At 50.9% G+C, this 16,971-nt stretch overlaps 1 protein-coding gene across 1 annotated transcript in view; it reads right to left on the bottom strand.

Annotated features, from left to right (window-relative positions):
* Nucleotides 1–10,077: 10,077 nt before the first annotated feature.
* The window catches only part of LOC137543690 (SUMO-interacting motif-containing protein 1-like), a 38,782-nt gene continuing 31,888 nt past the window's right edge, over nucleotides 10,078–16,971 (bottom strand). The window contains exon 3 of the mRNA XM_068264812.1: nucleotides 10,078–11,229. Within this exon, the coding sequence (XP_068120913.1) occupies nucleotides 10,856–11,229 (374 nt within the window). The 3' untranslated portion in view covers nucleotides 10,078–10,855. The remainder of the gene's footprint in view (nucleotides 11,230–16,971) is intronic.

Raw genomic sequence — 16,971 nt, 5'->3', positions numbered from 1 at the left:
ATCTCTCCGGCGGCTGCTGCACAGATACGCACACAGCACACTTCACTTACGTCAGACTGGCTCCGACTGGCTGAAGTGCGCCCTCCACACATCTCTCCGGCGGCTGCTGCACAGATACGCACACAGCACACTTCACTTACGTCAGACTGGCTCCGACTGGCTGAAGTGCCCCCTCCACACATCTCTCCAGCTGCTGCTGCACAGATACGCACACAGCACACTTCACTTACGTCAGACTGGCTCCGACTGGCTGAAGTGCGCCCTCCACACATCTCTCCGGCGGCTGCTGCAGAGATACGCACACAGCACACTTCACTTACGTCAGACTGGCTCCGACTGGCTGAAGTGCGCCCTCCACACATCTCTCCGGCAGCTGCTGCACAGATACGCACACAGCACACTTCACTTACGTCAGACTGGCTCCGACTGGCTGAAGTGTGCCCTCCACACATCTCTCCGGCGGCTGCTGCACAGATACGCACACAGCACACTTCACTTACGTCAGACTGGCTCCGACTGGCTGAAGTGCGCCCTCCACACATCTCTCCAGGGGCTGCTGCACAGATACGCACACAGCACACTTCACTTACGTCAGACTGGCTCCGACTGGCTGAAGTGCGCCCTCTACACATCTCTCCGGCGGCTGCTGCACAGATACGCACACAGCACACTTCACTTACGTCAGACTGGCTCCGACTGGCTGAAGTGCGCCCCCTACACATCTCTCCGGCGGCTGCTGCACAGATACGCACACAGCACACTTCACTTACTTCAGACTGGCTCCGACTAGCTGAAGTGCGCCCTCCACACATCTCTCCGGCGGCTGCTGCACAGATACGCACACAGCACACTTCACTTACGTCAGACTGGCTCCGACTGGCTGAAGTGCGCCCTCCACACATCTCTCCAGCGGCTGCTGCACAGATACGCACACAGCACACTTCACTTACGTCAGACTGGCTCCGACTGGCTGAAGTGCGCCCTCCACACATCTCTCCGGCGGCTGCTGCACAGATACGCACAAAGCACACTTCACTTACGTCAAACTGGCTCCGACTGGCTGAAGTGCGCCCTCCACACATCTCTCCGGCGGCTGCTGCACAGATACGCACACAGCACACTTCACTTACGTCAGACTGGCTCCGACTGGCTGAAGTGCGCCCTCCACACATCTCTCCGGTGGCTGCTGCACAGATACGCACACAGCACACTTCACTTACGTCAGACTGGCTCCGACTGGCTGAAGTGCGCCCTCCACACATCTCTCCGGCGGCTGCTGCACAGATACGCACACAGCACACTTCACTTACGTCAGACTGGCTCCGACTGGCTGAAGTGCCCCCTCCACACATCTCTCCAGCTGCTGCTGCACAGATACGCACACAGCACACTTCACTTACGTCAGACTGGCTCCGACTGGCTGAAGTGCGCCCTCCACACATCTCTCCGGCGGCTGCTGCAGAGATACGCACACAGCACACTTCACTTACGTCAGACTGGCTCCGACTGGCTGAAGTGCGCCCTCCACACATCTCTCCGGCAGCTGCTGCACAGATACGCACACAGCACACTTCACTTACGTCAGACTGGCTCCGACTGGCTGAAGTGTGCCCTCCACACATCTCTCTGGCGGCTGCTGCACAGATACGCACACAGCACACTTCACTTACGTCAGACTGGCTCCGACTGGCTGAAGTGCGCCCTCCACACATCTCTCCAGGGGCTGCTGCACAGATACGCACACAGCACACTTCACTTACGTCAGACTGGCTCCGACTGGCTGAAGTGCGCCCTCTACACATCTCTCCGGCGGCTGCTGCACAGATACGCACACAGCACACTTCACTTTCGTCAGACTGGCTCCGACTGGCTGAAGTGCGCCCCCTACACATCTCTCCGGCGGCAGCTGCACAGATACGCACACAGCACACTTCACTTACTTCAGACTGGCTCCGACTGGCTGAAGTGCGCCCTCCACACCTCTCCGGCGGCTGCTGCACAGATACGCACACAGCACACTTCACTTACGTCAGACTGGCTCCGACTGGCTGAAGTGCGCCCTCCACACATCTCTCCAGCGGCTGCTGCACAGATACGCACACAGCACACTTCACTTACGTCAGACTGGCTCCGACTGGCTGAAGTGCGCCCTCCACACATCTCTCCAGCGGCTGCTGCACAGATACGCACACAGCACACTTCACTTACGTCAGACTGGCTCCGACTGGCTGAAGTGCGCCCTCCACACATCTCTCCGGCGGCTGCTGCACAGATACGCACAAAGCACACTTCACTTACGTCAAACTGGCTCCGACTGGCTGAAGTGCGCCCTCCACACATCTCTCCGGCGGCTGCTGCACAGATAGGCACACAGCACACTTCACTTACGTCAGACTGGCTCCGACTGGCTGAAGTGCGCCCTCCACACATCTCTCCGGCGGCTGCTGCAGAGATACGCACACAGCACACTTCACTTACGTCAGACTGGCTCCGACTGGCTGAAGTGCACCCTCCACACATCTCTCCGGCGGCTGCTGCACAGATACGCACACAGCACACTTCACTTACGTCAGACTGGCTCCGACTGGCTGAAGTGCGCCCTCCACACATCTCTCCGGCGGCTGCTGCACAGATACGCACACAGCACACTTCACTTACGTCAGACTGGCTCCGACTGGCTGAAGTGCGCCCTCCACACATCTCTCCGGCGGCTGCTGCACAGATACGCACACAGCGCACTTCACTTACGTCAGACTGGCTCCGACTGGCTGAAGTGCGCCCTCCACACATCTCTCCGGCGGCTGCTGCACAGATACGCACACAGCGCACTTCACTTACGTCAGACTGGCTCCGACTGGCTGAAGTGCGCCCTCCACACATCTCTCCGGCGGCTGCTGCACAGATACGCACACAGCACACTTCACTTACGTCAGACTGGCTCCGACTGGCTGAAGTGCGCCCCCTACACATCTCTCTGGCGGCTGCTGCACAGATACGCACACAGGACACTTCACTTACGTCAGACTGGCTCCGACTGGCTGAAGTGTGCCCTCTACACATCTCTCCGGCGGCTGCTGCACAGATACGCACACAACACACTTCACTTACGTCAGACTGGCTCCGACTGGCTGAAGTGCGCCCTCCACACATCTCTCCAGCGGCTGCTGCAGAGATACGCACACAGCACACTTCACTTACGTCAGACTGGCTCCGACTGGCTGAAGTGCGCCCTCCACACATCTCTTCGGCGGCTGCTGCACAGATACGCACACAGCACACTTCACTTACGTCAGACTGGCTCCGACTGGCTGAAGTGCGCCCCCTACACATCTCTCCGGCGGCTGCTGCACAGATACGCACACAGCACACTTAACTTACGTCAGACTGGCTCCGACTGGCTGAAGTGCCCCCTCCACACATCTCTCCGGCGGCTGCTGCACAGATACGCACACAGCACACTTCATTTACGTCAGACTGGCTCCGACTGGCTGAAGTGCGCCCTCCACACATCTCTCCAGCGGCTGCTGCACAGATACGCACACAGCACACTTCACTTACGTCAGACTGGCTCCGACTGGCTGAGGTGCGCCCTCCACACATCTCTCCGGCGGCTGCTGCACAGATACGCACACAGCACACTTCACTTACGTCAGACTGGCTCCGACTGGCTGAAGTGCGCCCTCCACACATCTCTCCGGCGGCTGCTGCACAGATACGCACACAGCACACTTCACTTACGTCAGACTGGCTCCGACTGGCTGAAGTGCGCCCTCCACACATCTCTCCGGCGGCTGCTGCACAGATACGCACACAGCACACTTCACTTACGTCAGACTGGCTCCGACTGGCTGAAGTGTGCCCTCCACACATCTCTCCGGCGGCTGCTGCACAGATACGCACACAGCACACTTCACTTACGTCAGACTGGCTCCGACTGGCTGAAGTGCGCCCTCCACACATCTCTCCGGCGGCTGCTGCACAGATACGCACACAGCACACTTCACTTACGTCAGACTGGCTCCGACTGGCTGAAGTGCGCCCCCTACACATCTCTCCAGCGGCTGCTGCACAGATACGCACACAGCGCACTTCACTTACGTCAGACTGGCTCTGACTGGCTGAAGTGCGCCCTCTACACATCTCTCCGGCGGCTGCTGCACAGATACGCACACAGCACACTTCACTTACGTCAGACTGGCTCCGACTGGCTGAAGTGCGCCCTCCACACATCTCTCCGGCGGCTGCTGCACAGATACGCACACAGCACACTTCACTTACGTCAGACTGGCTCCGACTGGCTGAAGTACGCCCTCCACACATCTCTCCGGCGGCTGCTGCACAGATACGCACACAGCACACTTCACTTACGTCAGACTGGCTCCGACTGGCTGAAGTGCGCCCTCCACACATCTCTCCAGCGGCTGCTGCACAGATACGCACACAGCACACTTCACTTACGTCAGACTGGCTCCGACTGGCTGAAGTGCGCCCTCCACACATCTCTCCGGCGGCTGCTGCACAGATACGCACACAGATACGCACTTCACTTACGTGAGACTGGCTCCGACTGGCTGAGGTGCGCCCTCCACACATCTCTCCAGCGGCTGCTGCACAGATACGCACACAGCACACTTCACTTACGTCAGACTGGCTCCGACTGGCTGAAGTGCGCCCTTTACACATCTCTCCGGCGGCTGCTGCACAGATACGCACACAGCACACTTCACTTACGTCAGACTGGCTCCGACTGGCTGAAGTGCGCCCTTTACACATCTCTCCAGCGGCTGCTGCACAGATACGCACACAGGACACTTCACTTACGTCAGACTGGCTCCGACTGGCTGAAGTGCGCCCTCCACACATCTCTCCGGCGGCTGCTGCACAGATACGCACACAGATACGCACTTCACTTACGTGAGACTGGCTCCGACTGGCTGAGGTGCGCCCTCCACACATCTCTCCAGCGGCTGCTGCACAGATACGCACACAGCACACTTCACTTACGTCAGACTGGCTCCGACTGGCTGAAGTGCGCCCTCCACACATCTCTCCGGCGGCTGCTGCACAGATACGCACACAGCACACTTCACTTACGTCAGACTGGCTCCGACTGGCTGAAGTGCGCCCTCCACACATCTCTCCGGCGGCTGCTGCACAGATACGCACAAAGCACACTTCACTTACGTCAGACTGGCTCCGACTGGCTGAAGTGCGCCCTCCACACATCTCTCCAGCGGCTGCTGCACAGATACGCACACAGCACACTTCACTTACGTCAGACTGGCTCCGACTGGCTGAGGTGCGCCCTCCACACATCTCTCCGGCGGCTGCTGCACAGATACGCACACAGCACACTTCACTTACGTCAGACTGGCTCTGACTGGCTGAAGTGCGCCCTCTACACATCTCTCCGGCGGCTGCTGCACAGATACGCACACAGGACACTTCACTTACGTCAGACTGGCTCCGACTGGCTGAAGTGCGCCCTCCACACATCTCTCCGGCGGCTGCTGCACAGATACGCACACAGCACACTTCACTTACGTCAGACTGGCTCTGACTGGCTGAAGTGCGCCCTCCACACATCTCTCCGGCGGCTGCTGCACAGATACGCACACAGCACACTTCACTTACGTCAGACTGGCTCCGACTGGCTGAAGTGCGCCCCCTACACATCTCTCTGGCGGCTGCTGCACAGATACGCACACAGGACACTTCACTTACGTCAGACTGGCTCCGACTGGCTGAAGTGCGCCCTCCACACATCTCTCCGGCAGCTGCTGCACAGATACGCACACAGGACACTTCACTTACGTCAGACTGGCTCCGACTGGCTGAAGTGCGGGGACCCGGTAGCGGCGACAGAGAAGACTGAGGACTGCGGCGTGGGAGTGATCCCTGCGTATGGGGCTGGAGGAAGCCCCAGGTATGTATAAAACATTTTATATTATCCAGCTCTGAGTCCCTTTGTGTCAAACATCTGATTTGCATGCTTGTTCAGGGTCTATGACGTAAAGTATTACAGGCAATGGTTGAGCAGGACATCCAGGCAATGAGCATTGTTTAACCAGCTCGGGACCACAGAAGTTAAAATCTATGCCACATCTGTTGCTCTCTAGTTTTGATGCAGATAGGTTCCACGGTTTTCTACAGTCCCAATCTGGTCACTGCTCGCTGAGGCTTCCTCCTATCGGTAAAGAGCCAATCACAGTGATCACTCAACGGCTGCACGTAAAAAAAAAGCTCTGGTCCTTAAGGGGCCAGATAGATAAATGTATACTATTACCTGTGTCCTTGTATCAAGCTAGTTGGCAAGTGACAGGAAACTCTCTTCTTGTCATAGCTCACGCCTCCTCCATCGTAGACACGCTCACATAGCAACGGCTGATGCACCCATTCAGAAACGGACCTAAAGTTTGTGGCTTGCCACTGCCCCGATAACGCTGTCAGGTACTGTGACATCAGTGCTGTTGGGCCAGTGGGAAGCCACATGGTTCATGTCCATTTGTCAATGATGTTTCTCTATGAAGGAGGAGGCAAGAGCTATGATGAGAGAGCTTCCTGTCACTTGACCACTTCCTTGATAAAGGCAATGTACAGGCAATGGCACAGGTAATTGTATGAATGTATTTATTTATCAAAATAGTTGTTAGGGAGAACTATGTTACACTAATATTCTGGATTTTTCAATATGCAATTTCATCCCACTTTAAAGGACCACTGAAGAGAGAGGGATACAGAGACTGCCATATTTATTTCCTTTTACACCATGCGTATTGCCTGACTGTCTTGTCTCTCATACATTTAGCCACCGACCCTGAACAAGCATGCAGATCAGATGTCTGACTTAAGTTTGACTGGCTTTGCTGCATGCTTGTTTTCAGGTGTGATTCAGACACTACTGATGCCAGAAAGATCAGAAGGGCTGCCAGGCAACTAGTATTGCCTGACTGTCTTGTCTCTCATACATTTAGCCACCGACCCTGAACAAGCATGCAGATCAGATGTCTGACTTAAGTTTGACTGGCTTTGCTGCATGCTTGTTTTCAGGTGTGATTCAGACACTACTGATGCCAGAAAGATCAGAAGGGCTGCCAGGCAACTAGTATTGCCTGACTGTCTTGTCTCTCATACATTTAGCCACCGACCCTGAACAAGCATGCAGATCAGATGTCTGACTTAAGTTTGACTGGCTTTGCTGCATGCTTGTTTTCAGGTGTGATTCAGACACTACTGATGCCAGAAGGATCAGAAGGGCTGCCAGGAAACTAGTATTGCCTGACTGTCTTGCCTCTCATACATTTAGCCACCGACCCTGAACAAGCATGCAGATCAGATGTCTGACTTAAGTTTGACTGGCTTTGCTGCATGCTTGTTTTCAGGTTTGATTCAGACACTACTGATGCCAGAAAGCTAAGAAGGGCTGCCAGGCAACTAGTATTGCCTGACTGTCTTGCCTATCATACATTTAGCCACCGACCCTGAACAAGCATGCAGATCAGATGTCTGACTTAAGTGTGACTGGCTTTGCTGCATGCTTGTTTTCAGGTGTGATTCAGACACTACTGATGCCAGAAAGATCAGAAGGGCTTCCAGGCAACTAGTATTGTTTAAAAGGAAATAAATATGGCAGCTCCCACATCCCTCTTTCTTCAGTTGTCCTATAAACATGCAAAGGCTCAAGAAGTTTTTACAGCAGACACAAATGAAGTTGTCCCTCACACGAAGGGCTGGTTCATGCTGCAAGAGCTTTTGAAGCGCTAGTGATATGAAAAGCACTTACTAATGCAATGCTATGCGGGATTTTTACAAAATCACATATTTGAAGTGAGAACACACATGCAGGATAACATTATATCACAAAGTGCTCAGAAAATCTCTCAGCGTGACGAGCCCTAAGGGCCTCTTTTTGTTAGGGCCAAATAAGGCCTGAATCGGCAGCATTTCCCCACAGGTGAGTCAGACGGTGAAACGCTGCCTATACTTTCAATTGTTTGCCGCCTGAATGGCACTGTGGTGTAATTTTGGACGGCATGGTGCAGATTTGCAGCACGCACCTGAATCGCATAGCCATGGCAAGCGATCCTGAAAGACACACGCCGGATAGTGGAAACCTTAGCAGATGAAGACATGCAGACACTCTGTTCCCCTGTGATGTCATCCCCTGATCCCTGCAACAGTGCAGAGGCCAGAGGACAGACATGGAAGAGGGTATGGCACCATCATTGCCAAGTCCCTATAACTGCCTTCCCAGTGGGGACCAGACAGGGTACATATTGTTTTCCATAACAGGCAGTAACAGCATAACGGCTCTCTTCAGCCAACAACAGATTACCAACTGGTAAACTAAAACATTGATAGGTAACATTTTATGCAGAAAACCTTGTCTTTGTTTTTACCTTCTAATCCTAAATGGAAAAGATACCTGGACAACTTTGTGCTTTTTTTTCAATATGTCCTTCAGTTATTTATTTATCAAGTGCAATTCAGGCTAGTGATGGTCGTGTCTAAGAGAAATCCCGGAGAAGCATGTGATCATCAGTTTGGTCAGGTGATAGATATGTAAGTCTCTGATTTGCTAGTCAAGATTATGTGCTAAAGCAGCATGTGATCCCAGCAAATCAGAGCTTTGTAAATCTATCAGCTGAACAAACAAATCACATGCTTCTCTATGACTTCTCCTAGACACGACCACCACTAATCGAGACTCAGTTTTCTTAACCAGCTGAGCGGTCTGGACGAGCTCAGCTCGTCCAACACCGCCAAAGGCTGCCGCTCAGGCCCTGCTGGGCCGATTTTCACCAAATAAAAAGCAGCACACGCAGCCGGCACTTTGCCAGCCGCGTGTGCTGCCTGATCGCCGCCGCGTGCAGCGGCGAAAGAGGGTCCCCCCAGCCGCCCGAGCCCAGCGTAGCCGGAACAAACAGTTCCGGCCAGCGCTAAGGGCTGGATCGGAGGCGGCTGACTTCAGGACGTCGGCTGACGTCCATGACGTCACTCCGCTCGTCACCATGGCGACGAGGTAAGCGAAACACGGAAGGCTGCTCATTGCGGCCTTCCGTGTTACTTCTGGCCGCCGGAGGCGATCGGAAGAACGCCTCCGGAGCGCCCTCTAGTGGGCTTTCATGCAGCCAACTTTCAGTTGGCTGCATGAAATAGTTTTTTTTTTTATTTAAAAAAAACCCTCCCGCAGCCACCCTGGCGATTTAATCAGAACGCCAGGGTGGTTAAAGTACTTCCCCCACGGCTGTGGTGGGATCCTCAGCCGGGAACATCCTGGGTTTCCCATATATGTATGCCCAGAACTGTGCACGGCCATTCAGGCAAGTAGATGGCACACGGATAGAGAAAAAGCATACAACCCACTCCAACTGGGTTTAGTTGGAGCTCTGAATGGGGGGGCAATACATGCAAAGTGGAGGGGAGGCTGATGAAACTGAGAGGTCGCAGAGCTTATGGGGCACCAAAGAAGCCACAGATATAGGCAACTCCTATATGTTTGCTTAGTTCAGGTACCATTTAAATGCACTGAAAGAGAACCCGAGGTGGGTTTGAAGAATATTATCTGCATACAGAGGCTGGATCTGCCTATACAGCCCAGCCTCTGTTGCTATCCCAAACCCCCCTAAGGTCCCCCTGCACTCTGCAATGCCTCATAAATCGCAGCCACGCTGCTGACAAACAGCTTGTCAGAGCTGGCTGTGTTTATCTCTATAGTGTCAGTCTGCTGCTCTCCCCGCCTCCTGCAGAACTCCAGTCCCCGCCTGCATCCCTTCCCTCCCTGCTGATTGGAGGGAAGGGACGGGGGCAGGGACCGGAGCTATGCAGGAGGCGGGGGAGCAGTTGAGACTGACACTACAGATGTAAACACAGCCTCACAGCACGGCTGTGATTTATGAGGGATTGCAGAGTGCAGGGGGACCTTAGTGGGGTTTGGGATAGCAACCGAGGCTGGGCTGTATAGGCAGATCCAGCCTCTGTATGCAGATAACATTCTTTAAACACACCTCGGGTTCTCTTAAACAGAATATTATTTAAAACCAATTATGCATTAAAGGAGTTTTAGAAGAAACACAGTTTTGACGAAATAAACTTTAATACTATATCTGCTGAACCAATTCAAATACACTCATCTCCTCCTCAGTGACTTACAGCTGCCTGATCATCTCCAATCAGTCTAAACCACACCCCTTCCAGTCACATGGACATGCAGGAGAGTCATGGTGAAGCCCCGCCTCCCTACTGGCCAGACTATTCTGGCTGTCAATCTATCAGAGAGAGGTGTGGTTTCAGGGTGGCGGACCCGTGAACTGGTATTATCCTATTTTATTTGCATATATCGCAATACTTACACAACTTTTAGTTCATTATTAATTCAAAGCCCAACTTCAGGCACCGTTTATATGCAGGTAGATACATTTAGCAGATTTTGTTATATGAATTATGCATATACAGTAATACATTTTGTAAAATGCAGGTTTTTTAGTAGGGAAACAGCTGCTGTGGCAATGGAAAAATTCTCATTTGCTCAGCAATCTCCTACTGCCTGCCCACTCTCTCTTCTAGTCAGTGTCAAGCTATGATAGGCTACCCATCAGCAGAGGGGTGTGGCTTCAGATTACAGCACTCTCACTCTTTAGGAATAAAGGGGGAGGGGTTCAGACTGGCTGGGTGTGAGCTGGCGTCTGTCAGTCTATGAGATTGGCATACTCCTTTAGGAACTAATATTCTTTATGCATAATTCATTTAAAATAAAATTGCACCAGATGCATCTAAGAACGGTGCTTGAAGTTGGGTGCTGGAATGGCGCCCTTTAGTGTGGCGGCAAATCGCTCAGGAAGTCCCACATACTGTCCTATGAGATCTGGTTCATCTCCTCCTGCCGATTGTTCTCCTCCTGCAGCTGCCTGCATGTTTCCTGGAGCATTCGGATGTAGGCGATGGCGTTCCTCAGAATGAGGGTGCGAGAGGCCCGCTTCAGACCTGCGGTCGCTGGAATACTTTGCTTCAGCAGAGCAAACCTTGCCTTGAGCTCTTGATTGAAGAACCACCCATTGGTAAGTTTGGCAGTGGGAGGAGTCTGCGGCACCACCCCGGGCTGAATGATAGGATGCTCTGTGCCACCTGCACTAGCCTGCTCTACAGCGCCCGCAACTGATTGGGAATAGAAGATATTCTTCAGCATTTGACTGGGAGTGTCACCACCTGAACGACGAATGTCCTGTTCACCTGAAAGGATGAAACAAACAAGCAGGTTTATTACAATGGGCTTGGTTCACAAAAGGGTGCTAACTTAGCACGCCTAAAAGCCCCTTAGCACGCCTAAAGCCCTTTAGGGCACGCTAAGTTTTGCGCGCTAAGTTTAGTGCTGCCCATAGCTAAAGAGAAACGTTGCATCGGGTGTGCCAAAAACATTGCACCGGGTGCGCCTGAAACTTCACACTATGCGACGTTTCGGGCGCACTCGGTGCGACGTTTTTGGCGCACCCAGTGCAACGTTTCGCGCGATACGGGCAACGCTAAAGTTTGCGTGCGATCAATAAAAGCTTTAGGCGTGCTAACTGCTTAGCACCCTTTTGTGAATTGAGCCCAATATCTTTTATAAAACTTGTGCCATTTGTATTCACTCTGACACTAACAGAAACTTCTCAAATACTTCAAAGCTTCAATACTTTCTGCAAAGACAAGAAGTTTTAAACCAGGATAATACCATTTATTGGCTAACTAAAAATGAATAAAAATAAGCAAGCTTTCGGCCTTGCAGCCTTCGTCGGGCTTATATCCTGTTAGTTTGTAGGCTGGTGGTACTGACAGCTATATACATGCAACATCAAAAGGGAAAACAGTTTTTTTTTCAGCATAAATACATGTCATTAAGATGCCTTAGAAACTTTCTGCTACTACTTCTGCAAAGACAGTGATGTTATCTACCCTGCAATGCTACATGTCTTAGTCATCAAAAGTAGGTAAATTTTGTTGCCCGATTATTGGCAATCATTTTGCGGAAATGCATGCTGCTATTTGCCCTTCTGCAAGCCCCGGCACCCGGGATTCTATCAGGCGACAATATTTAAAATGATTGCCGGGAAAAAAGGCTTTCTTTCCTTCCAAAATGTACCTACTTTTGCAACATATCGCTGCCTCGCAGGGGGAAGTAAAGGTTTAGGGGTCAATAGGAAGGGGGGGGGGGGTAGGGACCACTAGGGGATGTCTTAGTATTAGGCACCACGGGGGGAGGGGGGTGTTAGGTAAATCAAGGAGGGTCTTAGGGTTAGGCACCACCGGGGGAGGGGGTCTTAGGGTTAGGCAAATGCAGAGGGGTCTTAGGGTTAGGCACCACTGGGGGGGGGCGTCTTAGGGTTAGGCAAATGCAGAGGGGTCTTAGGCACCACTGGGGGGGTCTTAGGGTTAGGCACATCCAGGGGAGGGTCTTAGGTCTAGGCACCACTGGAGGGGGTCTTACGGTTAGGCAAATGCAGAGGGGTCTTAGGTTAGGCACCACTGGAGGGGGTCTTAGGGTTAGGCACATCCAGGGGAGGGTCTTAGGGCCAGGCACCACTGGGGGGGGGGGGGGGGTCTTAGGGTTAGGCAAAACCAGGGGGATCTTAGGTTTAGGCACCACTGGGAAGGGGGGGTGTTAGGGTTAGTTATTGGTAGAGGGAGGGGCCTGTGTGAGTGTATGGTTAGATTAGCCATAGTAAAGTATCGGTAAACATTAGTGATATTTTACTATCAGAATCCAGCAGTAGAATATCACTAACATTAGCAAGATTCTAGTAGCGGCAATCCCCTGCACTCTATTTTCCAGGCACCTTTTTTCATGTGGAGTGAGGCTCTGCACATTACTGGGACACAAGAAGCTGAAAAGGTTTTGCTTCAAATATTTGGTAAAACAAACCTCTCTCCAAACATCTTACATTTCCCAAAATGATCCTACCTATGTCTGACCCAAAGTAATGATCCTACCCTGTAGCCTCTAAGTAATGTCATCAGTGTAAAACACAAAGGCACAGCAAACCATTCCTCAGTGTAATAACAGCCTGGTGGACCCCTCCCCCCAATGCAGAGTAGGGCAGCTGAGCACACATACCTGCTCTAGTATCAGGTACTCTGCTCTACAGCTACTCACCCTACTGCAAGCATAAGGCTTGCAATGCATGCTGTACAATGGTAAATGCCATCATAGCATGCATTTTGTCAAGACATGGCAGGGGTGAAGGAATACAACTGATGGCTGGATGGTGTAATGGTTAAGGGCTCTGCCTCTGACACAGGAGACCAGGGTTCCAATCTCGGCTCTGCCTGTTCAGTAAGCCAGCACCTATTCAGTAGGAGACCTTAGGCAAGTCTTCCTAACACTGCTACTGCCTATAGAGCGTGCCCTAGTGGCTGCAGCTCTGGCGCTTTGAGTCCGCCAGGAGAAAAGCGTGATATAAATGTTATTTGTCTTGTCATGTCAGAATTTTGACCAAAAACATAGACCTAAGTAAACCCTGTAAATTAAAAAAAAAATGCAGGGGTTTGGTGAGATCCGACAATTAATTGAAGGATCCTTCCAGGGTACAAAGGTTGAGAAAGCCTGGGTTACTCACTATCGAGCCACATGCCCAACCTGTTTTTATTGCTGGAGGCCTGGAAAACCAGCAGATCTTCCAGAGACAGAGAGAAAAGTGCAGGAGAAACCAGGAGCTCCTTATAGTGTGCTATGTTATTGCTAGGTACACAATATTCAATGTGCCATCAGATCCACAGGTCCAAACGATTATTTCCGACATGACCGATCAGATTCTGATCAACAATGGGATAGATTTTGTGCAGTAGTGATCTGAAAATCGACCATAATTGACAGGGCTATGGAGTCGGAGCAATTGTGGGTACCTGGAGTTGGTGGTTTCAATAAACTGAGGAGTCGGATGATTTTTGAACCAAATCCATAGACTTTGTAAAAATTAGACTAAGGAGTCTGAGTCGGTAGTCAGAGCAATTGTGGGTACCTGGAGTTGGAGTCGGTGGTTTCATAAACGGAGGAGTCTGAGTCCGATGATTTTTTTTTACCGACTCCACAGTTATTGATCAGGAGTAGATCGGAAATGTTGGAAATTATCGGTACGACCCGTCAATCTGACGAAAAACAATACAAAATGGTACTCACAAATTCAGGTTGGGTAACTGCAACCACTTTAAAGGCTTGGGTGTGGTGGCTCTGACCATCCCAATAGGTTTGGTGGCGCTACAGAAAGGCGCATAATTGGGGTCAATGAAAGGATGAAAACCGCAAATGGCCTGTAACGATCGGTGTAACACAGAGAGGGTCTGATTACCGGTGATCTGCAGTATCACCGAGAATGCAGATATATACCCGATTATTGATGATCTGCAGTATCACCGAGAATACAGATATGTACCTGATTATTGATGATCTGCAGTATCACCGATAATCAGATATATCTCTAACCTCTGGACACCTGAGTAGAGAGAGTGTTTGGTGCAACAGTAATACTTTGAGGACTGCACCTGAGACGCAGATGCACAGCAGTAAGGAGTACTGCACAAACGCACTTTCCTTCCGTTAGCCTGGACTCTCCCGGGGGAGGAGTCAGGCTGAGCGTAGGAAGGACGGAACGTGAGTGACACCAATGAGGGAGTGTCACTAACAGATTTGGGAACTGTCTCTGACAGAGCAGACAGGTTTCGAGGTCGAGCAAGCCAGGTCGTTAACACACAGACAGATCAGGTACAGAATCGGGAGACAGATGTGGAGTCCAATGGACGAGCAGAGTTTGGCAACAGAGTATCAGAATAACTAGGTACAGAATCAGGAGGCAGATGCAGAGTCCAGGAACGAGCAGAGTTTGGCAACAGAGTATCAGAGGAGCAAAGTACAGAATCAGAGTTCAGAAGAATGGTCAGGTAAGCAGAAGGTCATAACAGATAATCACAATTCCTAGACTAAGGTGTGAGATCCTTGGCCGTCAACACCTAGGAAACTGGTCTAGATACAAATACAGATAATAACAGAATCACTAGACTAAGGTGTGAGATCCTTGGCCATCAACACCTTGGGAACTGGTCTAAATAACAACACTGATAATAACACAGAACTGACAAGGTCTGAGTGCTACCATGTAGTGATCACAACGCCAGACACCAGCTGAATGACCAGCACCCAGTATATATACTAGAGCGCTCACCAGCACCTCCCCTAAGTGCTGGACCAATGAGAAGTGGTGGAATTGTCAGCTGACCAGCTTGGTCAGCTGACCTTCTTCTGACTGTCATATAAACTCTGCCTCTCGTCCTTCTGAACCTGTGTGGACTATCAGTCCCAGCCACACCAGACATGTTTTGCAATGTATCCGCTGACTCGGGCGCGGGACCCGCCGCGCTGCTCTCCAAGCAAGCGGCGGCCTCCCCGTGTCCAACCACACTGTCAGTAACATTGTCATGCGCACAATCTGCCGCATCCAACGCGGACTCCACCGCTCTGCCCATGCGGCATGCGGCGGTTTCTCCGCGTTGTGCCGCTATGTTGGACGCGGAAACAGCCGCCTCACTCTGAGTACTTGCGGCGGCTTTTCCGCGTTTCCTCACATGGCCCAAACGAAGCAGTTTTTCAATTTTACCCCTACCGTTTCACCTCTTAAAGCGGTATAAAACCCCGACATAATATTCAATAAAAACATGTTTTCCTACTTTTTATTTGCTATATGGTTATCGTATTTGCTTTTGTGCATTAGTATTATTATTCATTTAGAAATGATACATTCCTAAAGTAGAGACAAAAAACACAAGGACGTCGGGAGCCCACTATCGTGTATTATCGTACGACTAGTTGGTTTAAAGAATAAGTATTTAGTATTATACTCACAAACGTGGGTTGCTTTTGACGGCAACCACTAGACTGTGCGTGTGAAGAAGTACCGTCTCCACTCGGCCTTGTCAGTCGCAGCTCCGGAAAAAACTCAGCCCTAAAGCTGTAGTGGCGAGTACCCTACTAAGTAGGGTGAAAATCAGCAACAGACACTATTGGAGGCGCCCTTAGGAGTTATATAAATCCAAATTTATAATGGTAGCAAACGGTAAGAAGGATGATTTCTTACCTTGTAAGAATACTCATGGGTCAATTAAAAATCGAACAATTTATTTATAATTGCACAGACAACGCATTTCACAACCTTACAGTTGCTTCATCAGGTCAAATAAGGTACTTTAGGAAAAAAAGAAAGAAGATGGCGCTCAGGCTAAATTGAGTGTTAAAAACAGCATCTAAAAGAGCCCTACTTTCCTAAAGTACACTAATGTTACTCTGAGAGCTGACTTTGCATTTTATTTATAACTGCTTTATTCATCCTCTAACTTAATCAGAAAGCATTTATGCTTGTCTCACAGTCCTTGTGAGACCCTGTGGTGTGAGAGAAGCCTTTGTTTACATTCCTGACTTGATACAATTAAACACTAGATAACATTATGTAGTTTCGGAAGCGGCCAGCTCTGAAGGCATTGAAGCTTCTAAAGCCTGTGTTAACCCTTTGAATGCAGTTCTAGTAAAAAAAAATTGCTGGTTGTGTATAATATGCTGTAAACAATCTATTAGAGCAAAGTAGAAATGCTGGATTTCATTCCGCTTTAAGGTAAGTTCCTCTTACCTTTTACACTGTTTTAAGTGTTTTATATTTAAGCAGCACCCCCTTCCCTTCCAATGTTTTTTTTTTTTTTTGTTGTCTTATTTCCCTATTTTGAAAATGTTCCTGACTTCCTGCATAGACATGTCAAAGGCAACAAATTATAACAAATTTTTGTACAGTGAGAAAGAGTTAGAAATTTTAAAGGAAGCGTCAGGCAATCTATGCTCCCCCCAGATCTACTTACCCGGGGCTTCCTCCAGCCCCTCACAGCCGACATGTCCTAGTCACAACTCTGCTCCCAGCCGCCGGCCCGGGTCCACGCCAGTTCAGAGGCCAACCTCACAAG

The sequence above is a fragment of the Hyperolius riggenbachi genome, unplaced genomic scaffold, assembly GCF_040937935.1.
Source record: "Hyperolius riggenbachi isolate aHypRig1 unplaced genomic scaffold, aHypRig1.pri scaffold_166, whole genome shotgun sequence".
Lineage (NCBI taxonomy): Eukaryota > Metazoa > Chordata > Amphibia > Anura > Hyperoliidae > Hyperolius > Hyperolius riggenbachi.
Note: the sequence above shows the minus strand (reverse complement) of the source record. Positions and strands in the feature narration are given on the sequence as shown.